Source organism: Panthera uncia, assembly GCF_023721935.1.
Source record: "Panthera uncia isolate 11264 chromosome A3 unlocalized genomic scaffold, Puncia_PCG_1.0 HiC_scaffold_12, whole genome shotgun sequence".
NCBI lineage: Eukaryota > Metazoa > Chordata > Mammalia > Carnivora > Felidae > Panthera > Panthera uncia.
Genome location: NW_026057579.1, coordinates 13,576,923 through 13,602,677, shown reverse-complemented (window position 1 = coordinate 13,602,677; position 25,755 = coordinate 13,576,923). Strand labels below are relative to the sequence as shown.

The following is a 25,755-nucleotide window of genomic DNA, read 5'->3' as shown; positions in this document are numbered from 1 at the left end:
ATTAGTCACTACGTTATTATCGAACACCTAATTATGTGCTTGATTCCAGAGAAGATTTGGAGTTGTAAACGAGCAAAAAAAAAAAAAAAAAAAATACAGAATAAAACGGTGCTTCTCAGGGGATGGGAGCTGGTAGAATTGGGAAGATGTTGTTTAAGGATGGAAGCTTGGAACTGGCAGGTAGGTAAGCCCTGGGGATCTATTGCATAGGTTACTGATGATTACAACAGTGCTGTGTTACAGTGATTATAGTCAACAATGCTGTGTTATAAACTTCAAAGCTGCTAAGAGGTTAGATCATGATTATGTTCACAAAAAAAGGAAATAATTATGGGACATAATAGAGGTCTTAGCTAACATTGTTAGTCATCTTGCAATATATAAGTATATCAAATCATCACTTAAACTGACACAATGTTATATCAATTATACCTAAATTAAAAATGCAAACAAGAGAGGTGCCTGGGTGGCTCAGTGGGTTAAGTGTCCAGCTTCAGCTCAGGTCATGATCTCACAGCTTGAGAGTTTGAGCCCCACATTGGGCTCTGTGCTGACAGCTCAGAGCCTGGAGCCTCCTTCAGATTCTTGGTCTCCTTCTCTCTGCTCCTCCCCTGCTCACACTCTGTCTCTCTTTCTCATTTAAAAAGAAAAAAGAAAGCAAACAAGAAACTACTTTTGAAGGCAGGAAACATGCCTGTGTGGGGAGACTAATTATTATAATAACAACAAACTTCTCTTACATTGTTACAAAGGGCTTTGACTTCGTTGTGGGTTTTTTTTGTTGGTTTTTTTTTTTGTTTTTTGGGGGTTTTTTTTGGTCCTCAGGGTAGTCTTCCCTGTAGTACACATATAGAAATTGATTCCCAGAGAGGGTAATGGGCTTGCCTAAGGTTATAGGTAATAAATGGCAGATCTAGGACATGATCCCAGGTCTTTTATTTCCCAAACTAGTGTTCTGTTCTATACACTACCTCATATCTCTCTCCTGTTTACCCAGGAAAATTAGAGAACAAAACAATATGAAGGTAACGAGGAAGACAAAAACGTTCATAGAAAGGAGAGATCCATGTGGGTGCGAATCCTCCCTTGCGAGCAGCAATAATAACGGCTCAGGGATTCTTGACTCTGAGATGGCAGGCTGCACCACGGATAGCCCCAATTGAGTTTTGCTGAAAGACAAAATATTCTTTTGGAAAGGTGAAGTAGGAAAGCAGTGATTCGGTACGATTAATGGATTGGTTTTCTGAGATCATCTTTGTCTCTTTATCTGGGATGTATATAGCATTGGCTCTTTTCCAGTCCTAAACAGCAGTGATGAGTCTTTGGGGGATGTGTAACATATTTTTGTAGGCTGCAGTGCTACTGCATATCTTGGTCAGACTTGACAGAGGGCGTCTGAGATCCTGAGGATTTACTGTACCTCGAGTGCAGGTTGTTCAAAACACTTGCCTAACTGGCTTCTGTACCTTACTTTGCCATGCTTGCTTTTCTGTCAAATATGCTCTGCCATCGTCTTTACTCTAAAAGACTGTGTATAACGAATAGTTGAGGGATAACCAAATTAATATCATGGTTGGGGTAGGGAATAATCTCATACTTTCAGGTAGCCATAGTGATGGAATATGTTTACTTCCCTTATCAAACGATGCTCATTCATTGAAGTTTGTGTTGACCACTAAGGAATTAAACGAGACTGAATGGCCTCTGAAAAATGACTGGCTTGCAGTGTTGAGAGATTCATTTCCTGGAAAGTAAAGGAAGTAATGCAGGTGCACTCTTGCTCTGGAATCAACTCTGACCAGCCTCAAGGAGCTGATAGGTGAAGTAGAAAGTGGCACCACAGCCTTGGACTGACTTGTGTGAGGTCAGCCACTGAATACCCTCTATACCTCCAGAGGTTAGGCTTCCCAGAGAGGGGCTTCAGGCTGCCTGGTGTGTTCCCAGGACATGAGGAAGGGAAATTTCAAAAGGGTTCCTGACCCAGAGGAATTACATCCAAAGGCAATGAGAGGCTTTGCAGGTGGGTTTGCTGGCCAGTGGAAAGTTGTCTTTGTCAAATTGTGGAGAATGGAAAGTTGCCAGAGATCTGGAAAGAGATTAATGTCCTCACTTCCCCCCCAAAGAAGAAAGAAGGTGCAGTTCAGGAACTAATGACCACTGAACTTCATCTTAACCTTGACAAAGAACTGTAGGCTGCAGGATGCAAATGATAAGGTAAAACATTTTAAAAGAAAAAGATGATCGTAAGAATCAGCCAGGGCTCACTAAGGACAAATCATGTGTGGCTATTCTGACCGCCTCTTCTGATGGGCTTCTCAGAGGAGCAGGTCATGAAATCCTATAGGCACGGCATATTTAGTTTTCAACAGGCCTCTGTTACAGTCTCTCAGGGTATTGTAGATGAGAATGATGAATTTGGATTGGGTGATAGTATACTGGGATGGATTCATAAACTTTTGAATGATCATATCCATGAAGTGCTGACCGCATAAACCCCTAGTAATTCCCTTACTATGGGAGTTTTAATTAATTCATTGAATAGAAAATGTCAAATTATGTCCCAAAAGCCCATTGGTAAATTGTACTTGGGGAGATCAGAAGACATTTTTCTACAGACACCATACTTTTCATGATGTTTCCCTTTTAAGCTCATTATGTATATGCCTCATAAGAATTTGGTAATGTGACTTCTGCAAAACCATGATCCTAATCTCAGAGTAAGATGAGTTTCGAACTCTAATTAAAAAAAATTTTTTTTAATGTTTATTTATTATTGAGAGACATAGAGTGTGAGCAGGGGAGGGGCAGAGAGAGAGGGAGACACAGAATCTGAAGCAGGCTCCAGGCTCTGAGCTGTTAGCACAGAGCCCGATGTGGCGCTTGAACTCAGAAGCTGTGAGATGATGACCTGAGCCAAAGTCGTACACTTAACCGACTGAGCCCCCCAAGTGCCCCTTGAACTCTAATTTAGAAACCAAAGGCCTAACCATCTCTCTCTGTAGCAGGGATTAGGGGGTGTGGGTCTTGGATGGTGGACTGAATAGGGACTACCTTGTTTCCCATAGCATTGATCTTCTAGAAGGTTCAGGGTAAGAACTGGGGGGGGGGGGGCAGGTGGCAGGCTTTCTGTCAATAACACTCAGGGCCCCACAAGTTTGTGTCCTTGACTGAATGGAAGAACACTGGAAACCATTGACAGTTTTTAAAGGAGCAACACCATTTTTTAAAAAGGTTTATTTTGAGAGAGGCAGAGATATAGCGTGAGCAGGAGAGGGGCAGTGAGAGGGAGAGAGAGAATCCCAAGGAGGCTCTGCGCTGACAGTGAACTATGAGATCATGACCTGAGCCAAAATCAAGAGTCAGATGCTTAACCGAATGAGCCACCCAGGCATCCCAGGAGCAACACCATTGATCATATTTGTATTTTAGGTCACTCTGGCTACCTGCTGGATAGTGGATTAGAGAGGGCAAGACTCCAAGTGGAGAAACAGACTGTGATGGTAACCCATGTGAGAGAAAATGATGGTAGTAAGAAAGAAATAAAGCAGGGGTATTTGAGAGATATTTGGAAGGTAGAATTGATAAGACTGGTAATAAATTGAATGTGGGGAAAGAGGGAGAATAAGGAATCTGGATAGGATGACTTCAATTTTTGACTTGGGCATTTGGATAGTGGCATAATGTATTGATGTGGAAAGCAGCATAAAGAAAACATGGGGAAGATCAGGTTTGGGTCTGAACACTCAGAAGTGCCTGTGATATATCAAGTGGAGGTGTCAGGAGACTGACCAACGAGGTTGTGGGGGTCTGCAGTTTAAGAGAGGTGTGGGCAAAAGATAAAATGGTGACTTTATTTCACTCCTTTTACGTCCATCAAGTGAGGCCACACCTTCCTACTCTATGGAGATTCTTTTTTTTAAATTGAGGTATAATCTGTAACATTAGATTCATTTCAGGTATACAACATAAGGATTTAGTATTTGTGTATATAACAAAATGATCATAATTCTAGTGAAAGTCCATCACCATTTATAGTTATGGCATTAAAACATTGTTTTTCTTGTGATGAGGACTTTTAAGATCAACTGTCTTAACTCTTAACTATGCAATGCAGTACTACTGACTCAAGTATCTTATAAGTTGCAAGTATTTTATAAGTATTTCATCAACAATAATCTGCACTCTTAATTTGCTTTGACTAGAGAAAATAATGGTCTTAGAAACTGATTTTGTTGTTATATTCTGCAGTCCTGTAAGTCACATTTCCTGATGCATGAATAACTAAAGAGAACAGTCCATACATTTTTCAACTTGTTAACATTTTTGAAGCCAATCCAGATCCTCGATGGGACATTTTAACGTTACTGTCTGGAATTTACATGCCTACTGTCTAGGCTCCTTCTGTCCCATTATTTACTTTGGCTCCAGTGTTTGGCTTCTTCTTTCAAGTTGTTTGTATTCAGTGTTCATAAAAGTGGACTCCGACAACCAAGAAAAAGATGGACAATGAGACAGTTTGGAAGTGCTATTTTTGTTGTCATAGAGAGTAGGGTCAGTTCAGTAGTAGTAAGTGATTTTGTGAAGGCCAGGTAGAGTACTCACGCAGTGCTAATTCGCCGGCTGTTCTCTGTTTGCATGTGAGACGTATGCCTGTGTGCTTGGTTGCTCACACACTTTTGCCTTATTTTGATAATACAGTAAAACCTTGATTTGCGCGCACGATTCATTCCAGAAACATGCTTGTAATCCAAAGCATACCAAAGTATATCAAAGCAAATTTCAAGAAACGGTAGCTCAGTCGTGATCATGTAACATTCAGCATCACGTCCTACTCATATTGTAAGACCTCGTTCGTTTTATCGAGTTAAATTGTGCTAGAAATGTTTGCTTGTCTTGCAGAACGCTCGCAGAACGAGTTACTTGCAATCCAAGGTTTCACTGTACTCTGTTTCTCGATATCATTGTCAGAAAGCCGTAACCCAGTTTTAATGGAATGTCATGCGAACAAATGCAGTCTGAACTGTGAAATGCTGAATTAGAACGAGATCTTTGTTAATGTGTTTGTGACTCTTTGCCTTTTAAGAGGGTGGAAAGCTTTACTGCTCTCAGGGTGAGCATTGCAAAATGCAATGGATGGAATCAAGAGCATTTTCCTTCTTATTGTTTGTCTGCCTTAGATTAAGATGCTGTGTGTTATTGACCGCTGTAAAATTAAGCCTAAATCATGATGTGGTGTGTAATTTTAGCACTTAAGTGGTTTAAATTGTTCTTCTTAAGGTTTTTGTTGTCCATGCTACACTGTGTGTCTTCTTACTGGGACTTACGGTGGACTTACCAGAGGTGCTCAAATGCGGCATAGAGCTCAAGTTTTTCTTTATGAAATAACAATATTCTAGTAGGAGATTAATGAATGCTGAATGAAATCAATGAACACGTAGATGATTGTTTTCTATATAAATGCTATGTTAGCAAACAATAAAAACAAACATACTCCTAATTCTTCAGTGGTTTCTAGCACTACACTTAACTTGTGTTAATAGAAACAGGTTAAGGGATACCTGAGTGGCTCAGTCAGATAAGCGTCCAACTTTGGCTTGGGTGGTGATCTTACGGTCTGTGAGTTTGAGCCCCACATTGGGCCCTGCACTGATAGTGCAGAGCCTGCTTGGGATTTTCTCTCTCTTCCTTTTTCCTCTGCCCCACCCCCCACTTGGTGGCTCACGTGCACACGCTCGCTTGCTCGCTCTCTCTCTCAAAATAAAAAAATAAACTTTAGAAACAGGTTAAAAGGATGATCTTTGGAGTCAGACTAACTGGATTCAAATATGAGCCCCCAGTTTCTAACCATGTGGCCTTGGACAGTCTGTTTGAATTTCTCTGAGACTTGGTTCTTTTGTCAGTGAAATGGTTAGCTTGGATGGCTTTTGTGAGGATTAAATAAGCATAAAGCCTTTAGTGCTTTTGTGCAGTAAGTGTTTGGTAAAGATTAGCCATTATTTTATCTGCCTCTGCAGTCTGTACCCTACCTTCAAATTGCCAAGTAGGCTTGTTGGTCCTCTAGATTGATTTTTATAATACTGATTCAATGCCATCTTTGAAAATTGTATCAGAGGTTTTTTCCTCCTTTCTGTTAACAGCTCCTATGGTTTCTCTAGGTCATGAGTCCTATCCTTTCTTCAATGAACCCTCCCTTCCTGCAGAACTCATCAGTTCCCTTACTAGACCTTGATACATCTTTGATTCTTTGGAATATTTCATTTTGTAGAGGATGCTGCTCTAGAACCTCCCTCTCTTCTTTCCTCCCCTGTACAGCAAGCTTTCACTGAATTCATTCATAGACATCTTCAGTTCCTTTTTTGAGTTACTTTGCAGAAAGTAAATTAAGGCATGGACCTATCCCACATGTTGTTCACACCGGAGCTGCCTTTCCTCCTTTGGGCTAATTTGAAAGCTTGTCTTAAAGAATCTGTCCTTTCTTTGAAGATGGACTATTTCTATTTTTAGCCAAATTCAACTTTATTTATGTTTTATTTCTTTTTTTCTCTCTTTGTGGTTTTTCCTCCCCCCTTATGCAACATTCTTCAGATGTGGATGAGTGTCTGGACCCACAGATCTGCACAAATGGTACTTGCTCGAACCTCGAAGGCTCCTATATGTGTTCATGCCACAAGGGCTACAGCCCAACCCCAGACCACAAGCACTGTAAAGGTAAATACTCTGATCGAATTTCTTACTTTTATTTGAACTGCATTTAAGAATCTGTTCGAGTAACTAGCTGAGAAAAGGGAACCAAAAAAAAAATGAATTATGCTGCCTGTCATGTATTTTAAGTGAGCTACTTGGAGCACATTTTTGTTGGTATCTTTGAAAGTGACTCTTCGCTGTGGTTACATACAGACCATACGTACTTAGATAAAGGAAAACAGCATAGTTTTAGAGAGCATCTATAAACCACAGGTCAATTTTTCATTTCTTGTGGTTATAAAAACTACAGTTGCACATTTCTGTGAATATACTAAAAACCATTGAATTGTACACTTTAGATGAATTATGTGGTGGTGAATTATATCTCAATAAAATTGCCATTGAAAACCTTCATTGTAGAAAATCTAGCAAAGAGAAAAGTAAAAAAAAAATTTTCTCAGTCTCATTCATGCATAGTCCTATCTCACAGATATTTTCTATCACTTTATTTTTAATGTGCAATTTTGTAAGTTTTGTCACTTAATAGTATATACATCATGAGCATTTTATATATCATTAATAACTTTACAGACATTATTTTTAAAAGCTGCTTAATAGTGCAGTGTATTACTATTTCAGCATTTTCTTGCTGCTTATGTGTTGAACAACCATAATTTTTTTCCACCTTCTCATTATGTAAAAAAAAAAAAAAAAGAAAGGATCATTTCTTTATTTATAAATGTGGAATAATTGGATAAAACATCTTTAATGTTTTTTATTATTTTGATAGAATGCTAATTTCTAATTTTAAAAATATATTTTTTAATTCTAAAAGATTGAATATTTATTATATATGCTTATTTCTATTAATTTCCTGGAGACTTCTAATTATTACAACATTTATTTCATATTGCAACATGTATTTTGCACATTTTTTTCTTGTGTAAATTTATGTTACTATCTGTTCCTATTTATCAGGTTTTTAAATCACCATATATGAACACTTTATATAAAGCACGTGTGTAAACCTACGTACCTGTGTCTTTGTATTACAAATACACTTTTTTATGGCATATTGTTGTAATTTGTCCAAAGTTTCTCTAATTTCCTCTGCATAATTCTTTTTTTAAGTTTAATTTTTTTCTGTGGTCAAATCTGTGGATGGTTTCCTTCTGCTTCTGCTTTATACCTACAAGCATGCTCTTTCAAGGGGAGGAAAGGAAGAAATACGTGAAGTTTTACTTCTTTCTGAAGTGTCTCACTGAGAGTGAAGGATGTGGGGTGGAATTAATTTCTCACTATGGTAGCTAGTAGTAAACAGGTATCTTACTCTCTTGTAAGAATTGTAGCCTCTCCCGCTGGCAGGAGCAGATTCCCAGACCTCTGGATTGGGTGGCTGACCCCTTACATGCAGGGGAACACCAGTCACCCCCAGTGGAGCATGTAGGGGGGCCTCATCTCCCTTCCCTCCAGGTCCTTTTCCTGCTGGCCCATGTCCACAGTCTTCCTACCAAGTTCTTCTGGTGATTTGCTCTGCAGCCTTGGATACATTAAACTTGGATTTCCAGGTCTCATATCATCTCTAAAATTCGGGGATTGGGTTTTTTAGAGGAATAACGCTCCAAGGAGACACATGTTGGGTGAATGACTCATTACCACTTTCTTATGCTTGGCTGCTGTCATCCCAGATGATCCTGCCCCACTATAGTAAGGCTTCCCAGCGCCCCAGAATTCCCACCATCGGCTGATGGCAGCCATAGAAACACTCATTTTCCGCTCTGTGTGGCGCTCTCCTGGGCTGCTGCAAAAGCTTCTCTTCATCCTTCCCTTCTTTCCTTCCGGGTATATCAAGGAACCCGCATGTTCCAGGCACTGTGTTCAAATGCAGATGCTGAGAGGTTTTAATCTCTCAAAGCACTTTTATTGGCTGGAAAAGACGCAAACCTACTACTATAATTATAGATAGAGGACCACATGATGAAGTTAACGTTATCGGTGATGTATTACAAAAAAAAACCCTGTGAAATCCAAATGAAGTCTGGAGCTTAGTTTAAAAAGGAGGAGTGTAGTATATCAAACCCTCATTCAGTCACTCAGAAGCTGTGTGGGCTTGGATAAGTTTTCTTAATTTGCTAAGGCTTCCTTACTCATCTGCAAAAAGGCAACAATAATGGTACCTACTCAGGTGATGTGAGGATTGCGTGTGGTAATACAGAAACAGAGCTCATATGGGGAGAAGGAGATTATGTCGGGACAGAGAGTGACGTTGTTATGCACCACATTAAAGGTGTGTACAAGGCTCTGTTAAAGCCAAGAAGTCTGTGGCTAATCCTGTGTGCACACTTCTGGGAAAGCTTCACGGAGGTGCTGCTGTTTAACCTTGGTCTGAAAATTTTGAATATGGAGGGGAGAAGAACTTAGGAGGAAGAGAAAGCAACACATAATCAAAGGTTGGAGGTGTGAAAGGGCTATTCTCTCCACGTGGCATTTAACCTTGGCCCCTATTGCAATTTTCCTTTGCATTATGGTCTGGGATAGGATCAGGCAAGATCCCCATCTTCTGCTCTGGAAACCTGCATACGGACTAATTATTTTCCTTACTCCCAGTCAAAGCCTACCCTTTTTATAATAATAAATCGTATAACATCCTTTTTCCTCTAATAATTTCATAGTCTTTCCCAAACTACATCAGCTCAAAGATGTAAATTCTTCCCAGATCTTAAATCTATCCTTTTTCCGGGGTGCCTGGGTGGCTCAGTTGGTTAGGTGTCTGACTTCGGCTCAGGTCATGATCTCATGGTTTGTGGGTTCGAGCCCCACATTGGGCTCTGTGCTGACAGCTTGGAGCCTGGAGCCTGCTTCGGATTCTGTGTCACCGCCTCTCTCTGCCCCTCCCCTGCTTGTGCTCTCTTGCTCTCTCTCTTTCTCTTTCACTCTGTCTCTCAAAATAGATAAATACTAAAAAAATTAAAAATCTGCCCCTTTTCCAATATTGCAACAACTGCCAATTTCACCTTAGTGCTAAATATTAACTTTGTTTTCATGTCGCTAAAGGTCCTGAAAACTTTTTTTCAGGTTGTAAGCATATCATCTAGTATATTAAATCAGTATTTGTTTCTTTATATCTTTTGTATATCTATGTCTTTGTTATCTCTTTTTACATTTTAGCACTGTATGTCCTAAATTTATAAATACCTAGGGATAGTCTCTGTTTTAACTCTGGACTGGATTTGTCATAATAATATGTTTAAAAAGCCCCTTAAAGAAATCATGCTTGGTGAAAATGATACTTTCTATTTATCTTTTGGCACAAGAGAGAGAAGTCTTTTGTCCTGCATGCCTATTTTATTAGAAAGCGTTCTTTTGTCATAGGAATTTTGTGCCTCATCAGAAAAGAAAAAGGGGTTCCCCTTTGGTCATCTTAAAGACCCAAAGATCACCTTATTCAAGATAACTGCATTACCTCAAGTTGTTCCAAATGTGTGTGTCATTACTTAAAATGAATTACTTCTGACAGTATTCCCAACATAAATGAGTAACTTATGTAAGATGTCTGCTTGGACAGTGCTTAGAATGGACGGTATATTTTCGCTGCAGACATCTTCACATGGGAATGCTTAATTTGTCATCTTCTTTGAGAAAGAAAGAGTCCAAGGCACTAAAAATGTTGTCAGACGTTACATGAGATCCAACAGGCTACACGAGCTGTTGTTGGTCTTAAGATCTTAAGCTGACATCTCAAGTATTTAATTGAATGTGCTGAAAGAAAATATGGTGTAGGCTGTTCTTTGCTGTCGACCCCTCCTAAAGCTAATAGACTTAGAGCATTTGGAAAGGTAAAAAATAATTCTTCAAATGAAATTCAGCTCACTTATTTTGTTTCTCTGTTGGCAGTCAGGACTTACTGTGTTGTGATGCCTTTTATTTATAAATAAGTGAAACAAAAATTGCTAGTGAAGTTAATTTCTCTTAAAAAATTAAAAACGATTTCATGAGGTCCTATTACAGTAATAGTGTTGGGAGCTATTTCAGGAAACATGGGATAATCTGACACCTTGCTTCTATCAGGATATAATTCAAAAGATTAATGCTGCACGACAGGATAAGAAATACAACTTTGATCAGGAAACAGATAATTGTTAGTAGTACTTGAGGGGAGGGATTGCAACAAATGGAATTCTCCTGGCAAAAACTTTCAGATGCATTTTAAATAATAAGGTATTTTTAGGGGCGCTTGGGTGGCTCAATCGGTTAAGCATCCGACTTTGGCTCAAGTCATGATCTCACAGTTCATGGGTTCCAGCCCTGTGTTGGGCTCTGTGCTGACCGCTCAGAGCCTGGAGACTGCTTTGGATTCTGTGTCTCCCTCCCTCTCTGCCCCTCTCCCACTTGTGTGCACTCTGGCGCGCACTCACTCGCTCGCTCTCTCTCAAAAATAAATAAGTAAACGTTTAAAAAATTAAAAAAATAATATATTTTTAGAAGAAAACAGTAGTTAGACATTCATCTTTAGGATGTGGTCTTATAGCTTGATTTGTAGTCTCAGAGTTTAGCTAAGATAGAGACCTAATATAAAAAAATTGTCCTTGTTTATATTTACAGATACTGACGAGTGTCAGCAGGGGAATCTGTGCATAAATGGGCAGTGCAAGAACACTGAGGGCTCCTTCCAGTGTACCTGTGGGCAGGGCTACCAGCTGTCAGCAGCAAAAGACCAGTGTGAAGGTAGGAGTGTGGTTACGTGACCTACTGTGATTTTAGTTAGAGGCACCTGCCCTGAAAAAAGTGTCCTCCGTGAAGCGAGTGTGTCTTTCAGAAACAACCTGGATGATTGCTTAATGGTGCAAGAAAGCAAGGGACCTCAGCTTAAGTCAGAAAAGTCCATAGCACAGGATGGAAAAGGGCTAAATTTGAAAAATAGGGTATTTGTGAGCAGTGGCTGAGCATTAATATTAGGAAGGAAAATTATTGCTCTCTGTGTAATTCCTTACTGCAGAAAATCAGTTCCATTAAATTCATTTGTAAGTTTTACCTACTAGGATTTCAGCAATTAGAATGTTACTATATCAGCCCAGTATTAGGCTGTGGAATGTTAATGACCTTAGTTTTTGTGTGTAGTCAGCTTTTCACAATTTTTCCTTTTTAAAAAAATTTTACCAAACAAGAATTTTCAGGAAGATTGCAATAAGTAGCATCCCCCTGATATCACTGATAAGGTTTGTGAAATATATCCTGTTCCCACCAGTGATAGTATTTTGGACCTTGCTGTGGTTGACCTTAGAGTAAAAGTATATGTATTTCATTGAACCTTCTGCAGAATTACTTTACTTCTCAATAAGTATATGCTTCCTGAGATTGAAGATATTTATGGTTTCACCTGTGACAAGTATTAAGTGTCTTGAGTTTTTGAAAAGAAAGATCATTTGAATTTCATTTAAGAACAGAATACACACTCTACAAGGCCAATTTGTTTATTATTAGGAAACAAATCCTATCCATGTCTATATGTAAACTTTGAATAGTGAGTACCAATCTCTCTTGGGATGCTATTATAAAAGACAATATGTGATGGTCCTATAACGAGATCTACCAGTATTATCAGAACAGTCCCCAATTTTCCCCTTCTTGAACATGGAAAGACATTACAATACCCAGTCTAGAAGAGAAGAACACACACAAGCATATCCATGTACACAGATAAATTAAATAACTTGTTCTGGATTCTGCAAGTCTGTCTCAAAGTATTTATACTTTACTTTGTGACTTTTGACCTTAATTGTTAATTAGCCAAGCATTTATCAAATGCCCATCATGCATAAAGTACTGCAAATGTATATATAATAAGAGAAGCCTACAGATAAGATAATCAGGCTATCCTATTCAGCATCCCTTATTTTGAAGAGCCTGTGATGTCAGTACCAAAAATAAGTCAGACACATGCAAAACCACCCACCAGATTATCCATCGGGGAAAACTGATTTTAGGTGCCAAAATGCCATGATAATCAAATTGATGCTGTAAGCAGAGTGAGGAGAGCAGAGTTGTGAGGGGTCGCTGTGAAAACTGATGTTTTTGTTAACTCTTCTAGAATCACATTGCCAGCAGTAGATAAATGTGCTCAGATGTGAGGAACAAAGTCTGTCAACAGCAACATGAATTAATGCTTGTTCACTGTAAAACACTAGATCATTTAAGTAATAAAGGATGTGGTAGACATAGTCCCTGCCCTCAAGAAACTTAAAATCTAAGGGTAGAAGTAAAATAGCTGAATACGTGTAACGTATCGTTGTGTCTTCTATTGTGTGGATAGGACACGAGTGTGCTTTAGCCTGAGCTCAGGGTTGAGGTTACAAAACAAATCATCTCTAAGCTGAGGTTATGTGGGTTAAGGAAGAGAGAGATTCAGTGGCAATGTAGATGTCAGACTGGCTGGGAGGAGGGAAGGGCCATTAGATTTGGCCAGCAAATCATTCAGAGAGAGAGAGGGAGAGAGGGAGAGAGGGAAAGGAAAGAAAAACTAGGGAAGTCTAATTGCTAGGGGGCTGACAGGTATATCCGTGAAAAAGAAATGAAGACATTCATTGACTTGACACTTTGGCAAACTTCTCCTGTACGGGAGACCATGAATATGTGTACATGTATATGTACATGAATATAGTGATGCTATAGTACATGAATATGTGATGCTATTTTCCAGTAAAACTTTGTTTACAGTAGTAAGAAGTGGGCTGTAGTTTGCTGACCTCTGCTTTAGATTATTATAGGCATAAATGCTTTTAAACTCAAGAGTGTTCTATTTGAACCTGTACAAGAGACTCAGGAAGCTTCATTCAGGTTTATAGATAACAGCAAAGCATTTGCCACCCATCAGTAAATATTGGGATGAATATGTGCAGATTCTTAGCTCACAGGTTAAGATTTTAAGTCCATCTGGATTTTCCCTACTGGAGGATTCATGACCTTTTATTAGAGATCAGTTTAATGAAGAGGCTAAATTAATTATAAACTAGATAGTTTATAGACCTTTTTTTACATGCATGATTAAAAATATTTTTAAAGCACCACTTCTACAGTTTCTTTTTACCCTCTGGTTCCTAGATATTGATGAATGTCAGCATCATCATCTCTGCAGTAATGGACAGTGCAGGAACACAGAGGGCTCCTTCCTCTGCATTTGTGACCAGGGTTACAGAGCATCCACCCTTGGAGACCACTGTGAAGGTGAGAACTGCTCTTGATTGCAGAGTCCTAGAGAGATCTGGACATCATCCTGGCTTCGCTTCTTGAATCCAACCTTTGGACTTCACAGTTGAGGACATTAGGTCCCTGGAAAAACATTTGCCTCATGGTCACACAAATAATGAAAAGAAGCTGGTAGAAGGCAGGCTTTCCTTGTACTGCTTAGAACTGTTTTCTAGAAGAATTATGCCAACTAAAGGAGTAAAGAATTGAATTAGCCTTAGCTTCTCTCAGCTTTAGATGGTTTCTCCTGGGTATATAGTTCTGAATGGTAACACCTTGTGTATGTAAGTCCAGCATCCAAATAAGTAAACACAAATTAATTTTCCAGATTCCTGAAAAGTTTTTAAGAGCTAAAGTTTAATTCAGTTTTGAGCGTTTTGCCTAAATAGGTCTAAAAGATACGCCAGGTATACAGCATGGTGTAATTGTTAACTACCTACTACACCACTGCCTGGCCATGCCTCAGAACCCCTGGGGTGGTCTGGGCTGCAGGGCTGGTCTGTCACCAGCCTGTTCACATGTGAATTGTCTCTGCTCACTGTCTACCCAACTAACCATTTTTTCCCAATTTATCCTCTGTTGTACTGCAAGTAAGCCCTGTCAGTTGTGAAACCAGGAATGTGAGCTTGGCAGGGTTGTATCTCACATGGAGAGTTAGAGTTGTGAGTGAGGGTCTGAACCCCACTGTGGAGAGAAGCACATGAGGTTTTTAGTGAGTGGTTTGTGACACAAATGCCACATATTTGTGGCACAGTGTGTCATACATTGAAAAATGGCTATGATAGCTTTCTCATTTGTCAGTCCCTGTTGGTTGGGAAAGATCCGTTATACTTTATAGCCTCCTGTTTTACTAACCAAAGAACTTTGTGCCAGCATGGACAACCTTTCCGGAGGGCAGTTGGGGGCAGTTTCAGAGGCCCTAAGATGTTGTTACTGCTGAATCAGCAAATCATCTAGGATTTGATCTTAAGATAATGGTGTTCTTTAAAGGGCTGATAACTCCAGTGAAAAGTTATAATTAACATACCTCTTGATAAATAGGCAAACAAGTGATAAGCCAAAGTAATGAAATTTGCTTGAGAAATCAGGTATTGGGAACTCCAGCACATATGGGTGGTTCAACATGGTGGCTTTCCAAGGTGGGAGAAGAGGGCGTGTAGCTGGGAGCTAGTCATGAACAACCTATTCCAGAAGTAAGTATGTGACAAAGCACATGCTAAGGCATTGAAAACCTAAATTGACCCCCAGCATCTCTCTTGCCCAAATCTCTGACCTGGCCAAGAGGGTAACCAGGCCATTGATTGGTCCTCAGTAGAAGGTATGCTCCTTTTTTTTTGGCTGTTTTCATGTGTAACCGTCTCATCAGAAGTCCGGAATTTTTATTCTATCAACATCAGTTGTGTGAAAAGCCAAACAAAAGCTTTTTAGTCAATTTGCTCATCATTGTTAATATATATTCAATAAGAAAGTTTCTTTTGGAGTATATAATCAGTCCTTTTTCTCTTAAAGTCAGGGCTCATTTCCCTAGTGTTCTAGGTTATAAATAGGACTGGAGTCTATTCAACTAATTCAGTGCTCCCTTTGAAACTATAATAGCACTTCAGCCTGCTAATTCTCAACTAGTGGCGTTTCTGACCCTCCCCAGTGTTATGTAGCTGTAATTAACTGAGCTGTTACTGTTCACACCCTTCTCACAGCTGTGGGAGGAAGAACCGTCTTTCTTGTTGGCTTTTGTATTTACATGTGTAACTTTCCTCTAATAACTCTGGCAAAGGCCTTGTTTTCTTGCAGTGTTACCCTACAATTCTGCTGGCCTTCTCGCAGAGTCAGAATCCCAAGGATTGTGCTAATTTCTGTGTGTTACTTACTCCAGCATGCTCGGTAGCCACTCAGTCTGTGAAGGGTGGCCTCAGCTGTCCTGGTCATTAGAGGCCTTGGCATCGCAGCCATCGAAGGCTCTGCCTTGGACATGTTCCCCTTCTAGATACAGTCTCTCCTTCCATACCTCCCTTAGCATCTTCCTTACCCTGTCACAGTGTTTGCTCCATGCTAGTCCCTTGCAAAACCTGAGAACGATACAGGATTCACTCTTTCTGTGGCCCGTCTCTCTTGGTCTTCTCTTTGTGGACCAATCCAAAAAGGTGAGAAGGAGTGCTAGTATTTGTTTCCTATGACACTTCGTTCCAAGTCAGAATCACTCATGTTTTCATGTATGCATTCATTCAACAAACACCTGAGTGCCAAGTTTGTGCCAGGTACTGACTTGGGTACAGGATATACAGCAATAAACCAAACAGGCAATTTCTGCCTTTGTGGAGCTAACATTCTAGTGAGGGAGTTAACGATGCACATGATAAACAAGTAAAACATATAGTTCATTAAGTGGCAGTAAACACTATGGAGGAAAATAAAGGAGGGTATACAGGGAGTGTAGAGGGAGAGGGGTGATCTTACAGAGGCGAGCAGAAGTTTCTTTGAGATAATGGCATTTGATTATTTATAGGAAGACCATTCTGTTCAAAGGACTAGCAGATGCAAAGGCACTGAGAAATAGGCTTTGTAGAAGAGACCAGGAGTTTAACTTGCACACTTTAAGTTTGGGATGTCTATAATGAGTATCCGAATGAAGATCTCTGAAAGGCAGTTGGAGCTGTGCATGTGGAATTCAGGGGTGAGTCCTGGGTTTGGAATCATTAACATGTATAGAGATAGTGTTTAAGCCATAAAATTGGAAGACATCACCAAGGGAGTGAGTATGGCTAGAAGAGAGAAGGGGTCCAAAGATGGAGTCCTGGCATCTCATTTATAAGTGAGGAGGAGAATAGGAATTAGCAAAGGGGATTGAGAACATGTGGCAGGAGAGGAAAGAGGAAAATCAAAATCTAAAAGAAGAAAACACTTCAGAGATTAGGGAGTCATGAACTTTGACATGAATGTTTGACACACATTGCTTCTAGGGAAGATGTAGGCCAGGACTGACCATGGGATTTAACAGGGTAGAGAGTCCTGGTGATTTTGACCAATGCAAAGGATTTAGGATTTAGCAGTGAAGGAGTAATCAAGATTAACTCTTGTTTCCTTAAAGCCTGTTGCCCAAATCCTAGAAGGGCTCTGTCTATCTTTCATGCCACCCTAGGTGGTGGTGCAGGACAATCCCGTGTTGGGCTCTTTTAACATTCAACCTACTTTTTTTGTTGTTGTTCTTTGAAGATCTGAATTCAGGTCTGAAAAAAATTTAGATTAAATCAGACTCTAATGCACTGAGTTTTCAAATCTATACAGTTATTTATAAACATGAGATATCGTTTCTTTTTCTGATATGCTTCCGTTATGCTAAGGCAAACATCTAGGTAATGGAGTATTTCTCTTGTTGATGAAATGCATGTTCTCAGGACTCTCCTTCATCTTTTTTGAATTGGGATTTTTTCACATAATGCTGATAATCAAATATGCCTTTCCTTGGTTATCTCAGTTTCCTACAGAACACAGAAAGGTAAATCACAAAACCAGCCATCTACTCAGCACTCATTAGAATAGCTGTAGAGCTGTTAGGATAAATATGGAAACCCGGAGCTCTTACGCCTGCCTTGGGAATGTAAAGTGGTGTAGCCACCTTAGGAGGCTGTTTTATCACAAGTAAACTTACTCTGTGACCCAGCTACTCTACCCCTAGGAATTTACTCAAGGAAAAGTGAAAGCTTCTGGTTACACATAGACGTACACATGAATGTTTATCAAAACTTTATTCATAATAGCCACACTGTAAACAGTTCAGCTACTCATCCTAAGTAAATGGGTCAACGAATTGCAGCACCTTCATATGGCACAGTACTAAGCAATAAAGAAGAGAGAGCTGTTGGTACACGCAGTGACTTAGATCAATCTCAAAGACACTGGGCTGATCAGAGGAAGCCACACAGAAAAAGGGCACAAGGAAATTTTTAGGGTGATGGAAATGCCTACACCTTTTTTTTTTCCTATGGCTGGTCCAGTTGATTCATTTAATGCATATTTTAAGTCAAAGATTCATAGTAAAGTAGCATTTATCTCCATTTGGCACAGTCATTATTGAAAATAAATCAGAGATTTGGGGCTTATAAATTATTTTCATAGAATTTATATCTAAAAGCCTATTCTCAATTAGAAATCTTTTAGAAATCTTGATTTAGCAAGGGTCAGTTCGCTGGTGAACAAAATATTCTGTGGCGTATTCACATTTCATGGGGACACTTATGCTCTTACCTGTCTCGTGCATAATTTTCTTTTAGTGTCTCTTCCATGGCAGTTGTAACACCCAAGGCATTAGATTAATTATGAATGGAAATTTTAAGGTCAGACTGGCAAAAGAGTCAAAGGGAAATGTCACAAGCCTTATGTCTGTAACTACAGAATAGCGTTCTTACAGAGATCTCTCACAGTTCCTTAAAAAATGATTGCATTTTGCAATGATAGAAGAATCCAACAGTGATCCTAGCAGATGTAAACCGATACACAAATGCCTGTACCTTGATTCCGACCGTGGTCACAAGAATGTATCTACATTTGTCAAAAGTCATCGAACTGGATTCTTAAAATTAGATGCACGTATTGTGTATAAGTTATACGTCAGTGAAGTTGGGAAAACACACTAAAGAAGAAGTGATAACCCACTTCAGTTGTGACAAAGTCACATCGGCTGGGTTTTATTTTTAGGATCAGGATTCAGAAACATTTTGATCTAGGGGAAGCATAAAACAAGTATAACTTGTTTTTCTTTTGGTGGAATAAAATTATAAGCTGCTTTCTTATTTCTCTTTTATTTGACTCACGAATGGTACAGGAGCCAGTTAGTTAAGTGGATTGGGTTCTATGAGGAAAATTTAAGCTGGTGTGCCAGCATTTTGAACGAGACAGCGAGGGAGGTTGAGACTACAGCGGTCTCCATGTTCACTTCTTCCTGGAACTTCTCATGCATTTTCACAGCAATCATAATTATTTGCAAGAAATGCCATCCTATGCCAGAATTCTGAGAAAACAAAGACGTTTTTGTTCCTCAGCTTTCTGCAGTGCTAATAATTGAAATCCTGCACAGACAACAGAAGAGGGAGTCATGGACTGTGTTAGGGATAATGAGCTCTGACTGGAAGTAAATGTGGTAATAAACAGCCCTCTTGAAAGATCTGCCCAGCATTCATGCCATGAGGGGGGTCATTAATTGTCTCACACGCTCACAGTCAGAACTCATTATTGGTAACGTAAACCATGTTTAGTTACACATATGCTATAAATACATACATTTAAAGAATCCAGTCAACCTCAAACCTATTGGTGATAGCTGCTGAGTAAGTGGCTTCAGTGAAGCTTTTGATCTTGCTGATTCCCTTTCCCTCCAAAATCTCCTCTTCTTCCCCTCCTCCACTTTCCACCCTGCTGTCCGGGCCTCAAGTAAATCCCTTCTGTTGGGCAAAGCCACCTTTGTTTTTTTATGATACCTCTTCTCTAAATCCATGTGACACGTGAAGTTGGTACCATTCTTTTGACAAGCGATTATATATTTTGACAACTCTTAGCTTAAATTTTTTTGAACTTATAAAACAATGTGATATTTCGTGTTCATTTTGATTAATATAATTTGGGTTTCTTTGAACAATCATTTCTCTTTGTGAGCATGAATCATGCCAAATACTTTCAAATTTTTCTTATAATGCATAATACAGGATCTTGTATAAATAGATGCTCAAGATATTCTTAATACGTATTTGAAGAATCTTTTTTATTCCCTATTATCACCAAGAATGTAAACAAGTAAATTGTTTAGTACAGAGTTTTGACTTTTCCTCTTGCAAATTTCATTTGATGTTGAAACTTTAATTTACGTATTGTTCAAAGCCAAAATCTTTTCAAAATACTTCATTTCAAAAAACTCTGATAGTTAGAAATCTGTCCTCCATTAAAAATCATGTATTGTGTGAGATGTAAAACAATGTTCATTTATGTGATTTTTATGTGTAAGGGTAATGTTTAGTTTTTTTAAATATAGTTTATTCCACCTTTAAAATTATTTTAATTGACTTATAGATATCAATGAATGCTTGGAGGACAAGAGTGTTTGCCAAGGAGGAGACTGCATTAACACCGAAGGGTCCTATGATTGTACGTGTCCAGATGGATTCCAGCTAAATGACAATAAAGGGTGTCAAGGTATTTCTCTGTTTTTCAAGTCCTAATTTACGTAGCTGTTCAGTTCTGTGATGCTTTCTGAATATAGTCTGTGGCTTTACCCATTTGTATATAAATGAGCTGTGCCAGTTAATGGTATTAAAATATCTTTCTTGGGTCTGCATCAAGTATGAGAAGTTCTCACTTTGCACTGCACCATGGTAACCGAAACTCCTGCCTTTTGGAACTGTGTGCCAGCTTTGCAAGCCATCGTGGCAACTGAGGTCACCTGTACTTTGCTGTTCCTTCCACGGGCCAATCTTGGTGCTATATTATAAAGACTGGCTTTTTTATGTCCTTCGTGGGTGTATTTCATTTTGTCTCATTGCTGGTATTTATCTTTCCTTGTCTTGATCCCTGTTTTATCCAGTATCCAGCTTTTCCTCTTCCTAAAAAACCTCATTAATAATTTGGTTAAAAGTATAAAGGTATAGAAGATAGGATTTCCTATTTCTTCAAAGGGCTATCACAGTTCATCTCCCAAACAAAGGTATAGAGGAGACAAGGTACTAATAAGAACACAGCACCAATCACAAGAGCTTTAATCAAACACCTACTATGTGCCAATTACTGTAGGTACCTCAGGGATTTTTAGAGAATTGAACAGGCAGCTTTTTTAAATATCCATTTGGTGCATGAGTAACTGAGGATCAGAGAAGTTAATTAGCATGCTCCTCCCTAATAAGTAGTAGAGCTGAGATTCGAATCCAAGATCTTTTTCTGCTGTTTTGCTCTACATTGCCCTACCGATTATTACTTCATTTATAGCCAGAATAAAGAAGACTGTGAGATTCAGTGTTTTCCCCCCAGTATAGCACACTGAGTTACCAGTAATGCTGCGACTAAAAAAATCAGATTGTCTAAACACCACCCCCCCCCAAGTTTTCCTTGACATTAGTCTTCATAAATCCATGCCTGTTGTTTCCATTGAAGGCTCTCATTTATATTTACCTTTATACGGATTCATTTCTGCTACTTGGATAAATTTTTTTTTTCATCATCGTCTCCCCTCCATTACTATCCCAAAGTACATATAAGTAAAGGATTGTTAGAGTTCCTCTTTATCTACTGCTACTGGACATGAGTGACTTTCTTATTGTAGATTGTCATCAATTGTGTCTCCTTTCACATGCCCCAGATGTATAGTACTTGACAGAGTAGATGGTCTGTACTCTCTACGATGTGGTACTGAAATATGACTCTACCCTGTGTCCGTACCATTACCCACACACCCAGCTGTGTGTCACTGAAATACAAAAGACATGAGCCCTGGCCTCAAGATCTTTTAAAATTAATTTACTCACTGATCCCAAGATTTAACTATACTGTGATACCCTCTATTTGTTTGCCATCTTGATGTAGTAAGGTGAATTTAAAGTGTTTAGTATTTCCAATGCAGAAATTAAATGTGCTTGGATTTAATACAATAGAGAAGAAATATTTGAATTATAAAATTATGTGTGAATATTTCCATTTTGGAACTTTTGCATCTTAAAATGGATCTTGGCTTATATAAAAATGCCAAGAGATGCCCCCTAAAAAATAACTGTATCCTGCTTTTATTACAGACATTTGGGTTTAAAAGTAATACTTTCTTTTCTAACTCCTCGTTCTTTTCTAATTCCTTTCCCCCACAATGTTTTGACCTGCTAGAGGCAAACCAAGCCTTGTGTAAGTGGATAGTGATTTCATATTGCAGACTTCATAAACTTCTAGAGTCAAATCATAAGGAAGTAATTTAGTCATATGATTTATTAATTGCACTACTGTCTTCTCTCAGTACATTAAATTTGTGATTTGATATCAAGTCAAATATGTCACTCCTCCAAACATGTTTTATGAACTCTAAATCATTATTAAATTGACTTCATGCTCTGTCACATTGGTGATTCTTGTTTTCCAGAATAAATTACAATGTGTGCTTGAAAAACTTAAATCCAAAAAAATGAAAAATATTCCTGAAACGGGTTTTAGTAATGTTTAAAGAATATTATCTATGAATTTGCTACATCACCCACCTTCTCTGATTAGAGGCTGTTTACAATGGCATGTCCTAAATGGCATGTCTTAAATCCTCTCCTTTGGCTGTGTCAGTGGAGACAGCCTGGTGATCTTTCACTCTGCCTGAAGTCACTGGTCTACTTCTGTCTAGTCTCATGGCTAGTCACATTCTGTACATGGGCATAGATTTCAGAGTTTGTTTTAATGCTGACAATGTAATTGATGCCAGTGCTAATAACCATAGGACATATTTGAATGACCATGTGTGATAGACGTAAGCTTTAAACTTTACCTAACAATCTGAAGATAGTTCCATGTTCAGTAAGGCATTTTCAGTTGGAAGTGTAATAGTCTCTTCCCCCAGCAAAATTAATGCTGAGATACAGACAGCATGGAAATTCCATGTTAATAGTCTGTGTAGGAATGTGACAGCGTACATTTGAGATTCAGAACACACTTCAGTTTCGCGTTTTGACTTACACATGCCAAACTGTGAATTTCTGTGGAATCTCGGACCCATGAAAGAAACCCAACTTAAATATAGTCTGGCTTTCAGCTGAGTTACTAGCAGCATAGTTTAGAAATGCCTCAATAAGTACAACCCAAATTGAATGCATATGTTTCTCTAGTTCCAGATACTCATGTTGTTCTTTTTTAGCGGTTTCCTGGAAAAAAGTCTGGGAATTCGTCTTCAGTTCCTGTCATCAAACTTTTTAGACAATTATTTGTTAATCAGTGACTTCTCTTGAAGCAAGAACTTTATGCACATTATTCCCTGTGCAGAGTTGCAAGCTGGCAGTGTTTAAAGGGCCAACATTGAGGCATAGGATAAAATAAGCCTATGGATAACCTTTTGGGTTTCACCAGATGGATATGGACCTTGGGCTTGACCCCTAGGCCAGTGGAACTTTATTGAACCTTGTTGCACAGATAGAAGTAACTCAGGGCAGCAGATTGGGAAGAAAGAATACAACTAAAAGCCCAGAGAAGGTCAGAGTTAAAAAGAGGTGACCAATGTAAGGTATTACCAGTAAGTAGAGACCAATCATAGAAGGTATCAGAGATTTTATAAAAGAAGTGAAGAATTTCACAGAGTGAAGTCACATTGAGAAATAGTCTAATAGAAAATGATTCATTGCTCTTCCTTGAAATATTTTTAAATTAGTGCCAATAATAAAAATGGGGGAGTATTGTTAAGAAAACATGAGTAATTCCTGCTTGGTTTCTTATTTTGATTCAGTGGTGGTTAGGCCAGCTAGTGCGAATTACATGGCGGATGGAATGGTGAAGAGTTAAGGATTAATTCAGAGAAGTGAATAAATCAGTGATACTGCCAGCATTTCCGTCACACAATGAGATGAGAAGGTAAAAGGAAGACCACCTGCATCCTGGATGCAGAGAAAGGGATGACTTTCTGGAGGAAAACTGTAGGGTTGATGGTTCGGCATGTTCTAGAAGTCACTAGGAAGGGCTTATAATCCATACCTTTCCCATGTGCCCATTAAGCTTGGCAGTTATTTGTGTTGGCTCCTGCCCCCCGTTACACGGTGAGCTTCAAAATGGCAAGTGCCCCAGCCTGTTCAGCCTTCTCATAGAAAGCATTCAGTAAGTGAGGGGCGCCTGGGTGGCTCAGTTGGTTAAGTGTCCGACTTCGGCTCAGGTCGTGATTTTGCGATTCATGGGTTCAAGCCCCGTGTCGGGCTCTGGGCTGACAGCTCAGAGCCTGGAGCCTGCTTTGGATTCTGTGTCTCTCTCTCTCTGTGCCCCTCCCCCATTCTTGCTCTGTCTCTCTCAATCTCTTCCTCACAAATAAATAAACATTAAATTTGTTTTTAAAAAAAGCATTCAGTAAGTGTTTTTAATTAAATTAGAGATAGACTTCTAGAAAGATGTATCAAGGGCCTCTTTACCAAGAGGTAAAGGAGGGTTTAGGAGACTCCAGGAAGGTAGGGCAAAAGCCTTACTAGGGTTCCTGCCTGCAAGGTGCCAAGAACCTGTGATAGTTTTCATGGCCCCAGTTAACTAAGAATTCCTCAACCAATCATGGTTTAATTAGAGAATGAACATCACTGAAATTTTGTGGTGGGCAAATATTCGTAATACACTATGAATGTGCTGTAGTAGGAGTTAGGGACTCCATTCAACTATGCAGTTCTCTTCAAGGGGCAATCGTTGTAATAAGAGACACAGCTGAGTAAAACAACGATTAAAACAAGTGCAAATAGGCAGTTGCCTGTGTCGGTACCAGTGTGATTAGGTGAACCATTCTCCAGGATTGCTGAGGTGGTCAGTGTGAGCACTGCTATCCAAAATAATTAGGACTAGGGGCGCCTGGGTGGCGCAGTCGGTTAAGCGTCCGACTTCAGCCAGGTCACGATCTCGCGGTCCGTGAAGTTCGAGCCCCACGTCAGGCTCTGGGCTGATGGCTCGGAGCCTGGAGCCTGTTTCCGATTCTGTGTCTCCCTCTCTCTCTGCCCCTCCCCCGTTCATGCTCTGTCTCTCTCTGTCCCAAAAATAAATAAAAAACGTTGAAAAAAAAAAAATTAAAAAAAAAAAAAAAACAAAATAATTAGGACTAGTTTGATGAACATTTCACTTCCATGTACTATCAGTGTTTAGGAGTGAATCATGACCCTGGCCGTGAGGAGCGTAATCATTCTTCATTCAGGACAAGCAGTATAAGATGGCCGACACAAGTTTACAGCATTATTTGTTCATGAGTCTTAATAATCATAGCTAGTGGGGCACCTGGGTGACTCATCTGGCTAAGTGTCCGACTCTTGATTTCAGCTAAGGTCATGATCTTGTAATTCGTGAGATGGAGCCCCACATCAGGGATTCTCTCTCTTTTACTCTCTGTCCCTCCCCTGCTCATGCTTGCTCTCTCTCTCTCTCTCTCTCTCTCTCTCTCTCTCTCTCAAAATAAATAAATAAACATTATAAAAAAATAATCATAGCTACCACTTTTTGGCCCTTAGCTGTATGTTAGGCTCTGCACTAGGCATTTGATCCTCATTCCCTAATTGCATCATCACAAAGCTGTGCAGGTAATGAACACTTCCCTGGTCTGAAAGGTCTTCTTTTTCTTGTATTTTTATTTCTTTTATCCATTTTCAACCAAATATAGACTGGAGTCTATTTCATTTATATATTCGGCAGACGTATGTAAAGTGCCACTTGGAGCCAAACACTGTCAATAAGATGTGTCCATCTGTGCCCTCAAGTTCACATCGGGGCGCCTGGGTGGCTCAGTTGGTTAAGCATCCAGCTTGGCTTGGATCATGATCAGGTTCTCTGCTGTCAGCGTGGAGCCCACTTGGGATCCTCTGTCTCTTCTCCTCTCTGTCCCTCCCCCACTCACATGTGCGCATTCTCTCTCAAAAATAAAAACTTAAAAAAAAAAGTTCACATCGTAGGAGAGGATGGGATGGAGGTGGAATGCTTGGTGTTAGAACGGATTTGTGTGCATGGAAATGGAGGAGGGCGAGGGGAACAAAGCATGCTCACTGATAAAGACTATTTCTCAGAGAAATTTTTTGTTAGAATGTTTGTAAGCCTCCAACAGGTCTTAAAATTAAATGGGGGCAGGGGGGGAACATGGGGGGGGCCTCCAGGTTGAACCTATGAAAG

General features: G+C 39.4%; 1 protein-coding gene across 9 annotated transcripts in view; it reads left to right on the top strand.

The window, feature by feature from the left end:
* The window catches only part of LTBP1 (latent transforming growth factor beta binding protein 1), a 402,262-nt gene that overhangs the window by 296,741 nt on the left and 79,766 nt on the right, over positions 1 to 25,755 (top strand). For 8 of the 9 annotated variants that reach the window (XM_049652315.1, XM_049652312.1, XM_049652314.1 and 5 more), the window contains 4 exons: positions 6,586 to 6,708; positions 11,287 to 11,409; positions 13,783 to 13,905; positions 19,984 to 20,106. In XM_049652315.1, the coding sequence (XP_049508272.1) occupies positions 6,586 to 6,708; positions 11,287 to 11,409; positions 13,783 to 13,905; positions 19,984 to 20,106 (492 nt within the window). The remainder of the gene's footprint in view (positions 1 to 6,585; positions 6,709 to 11,286; positions 11,410 to 13,782; positions 13,906 to 19,983; positions 20,107 to 25,755) is intronic. The other variant, XM_049652316.1, reaches the window with a different exon arrangement.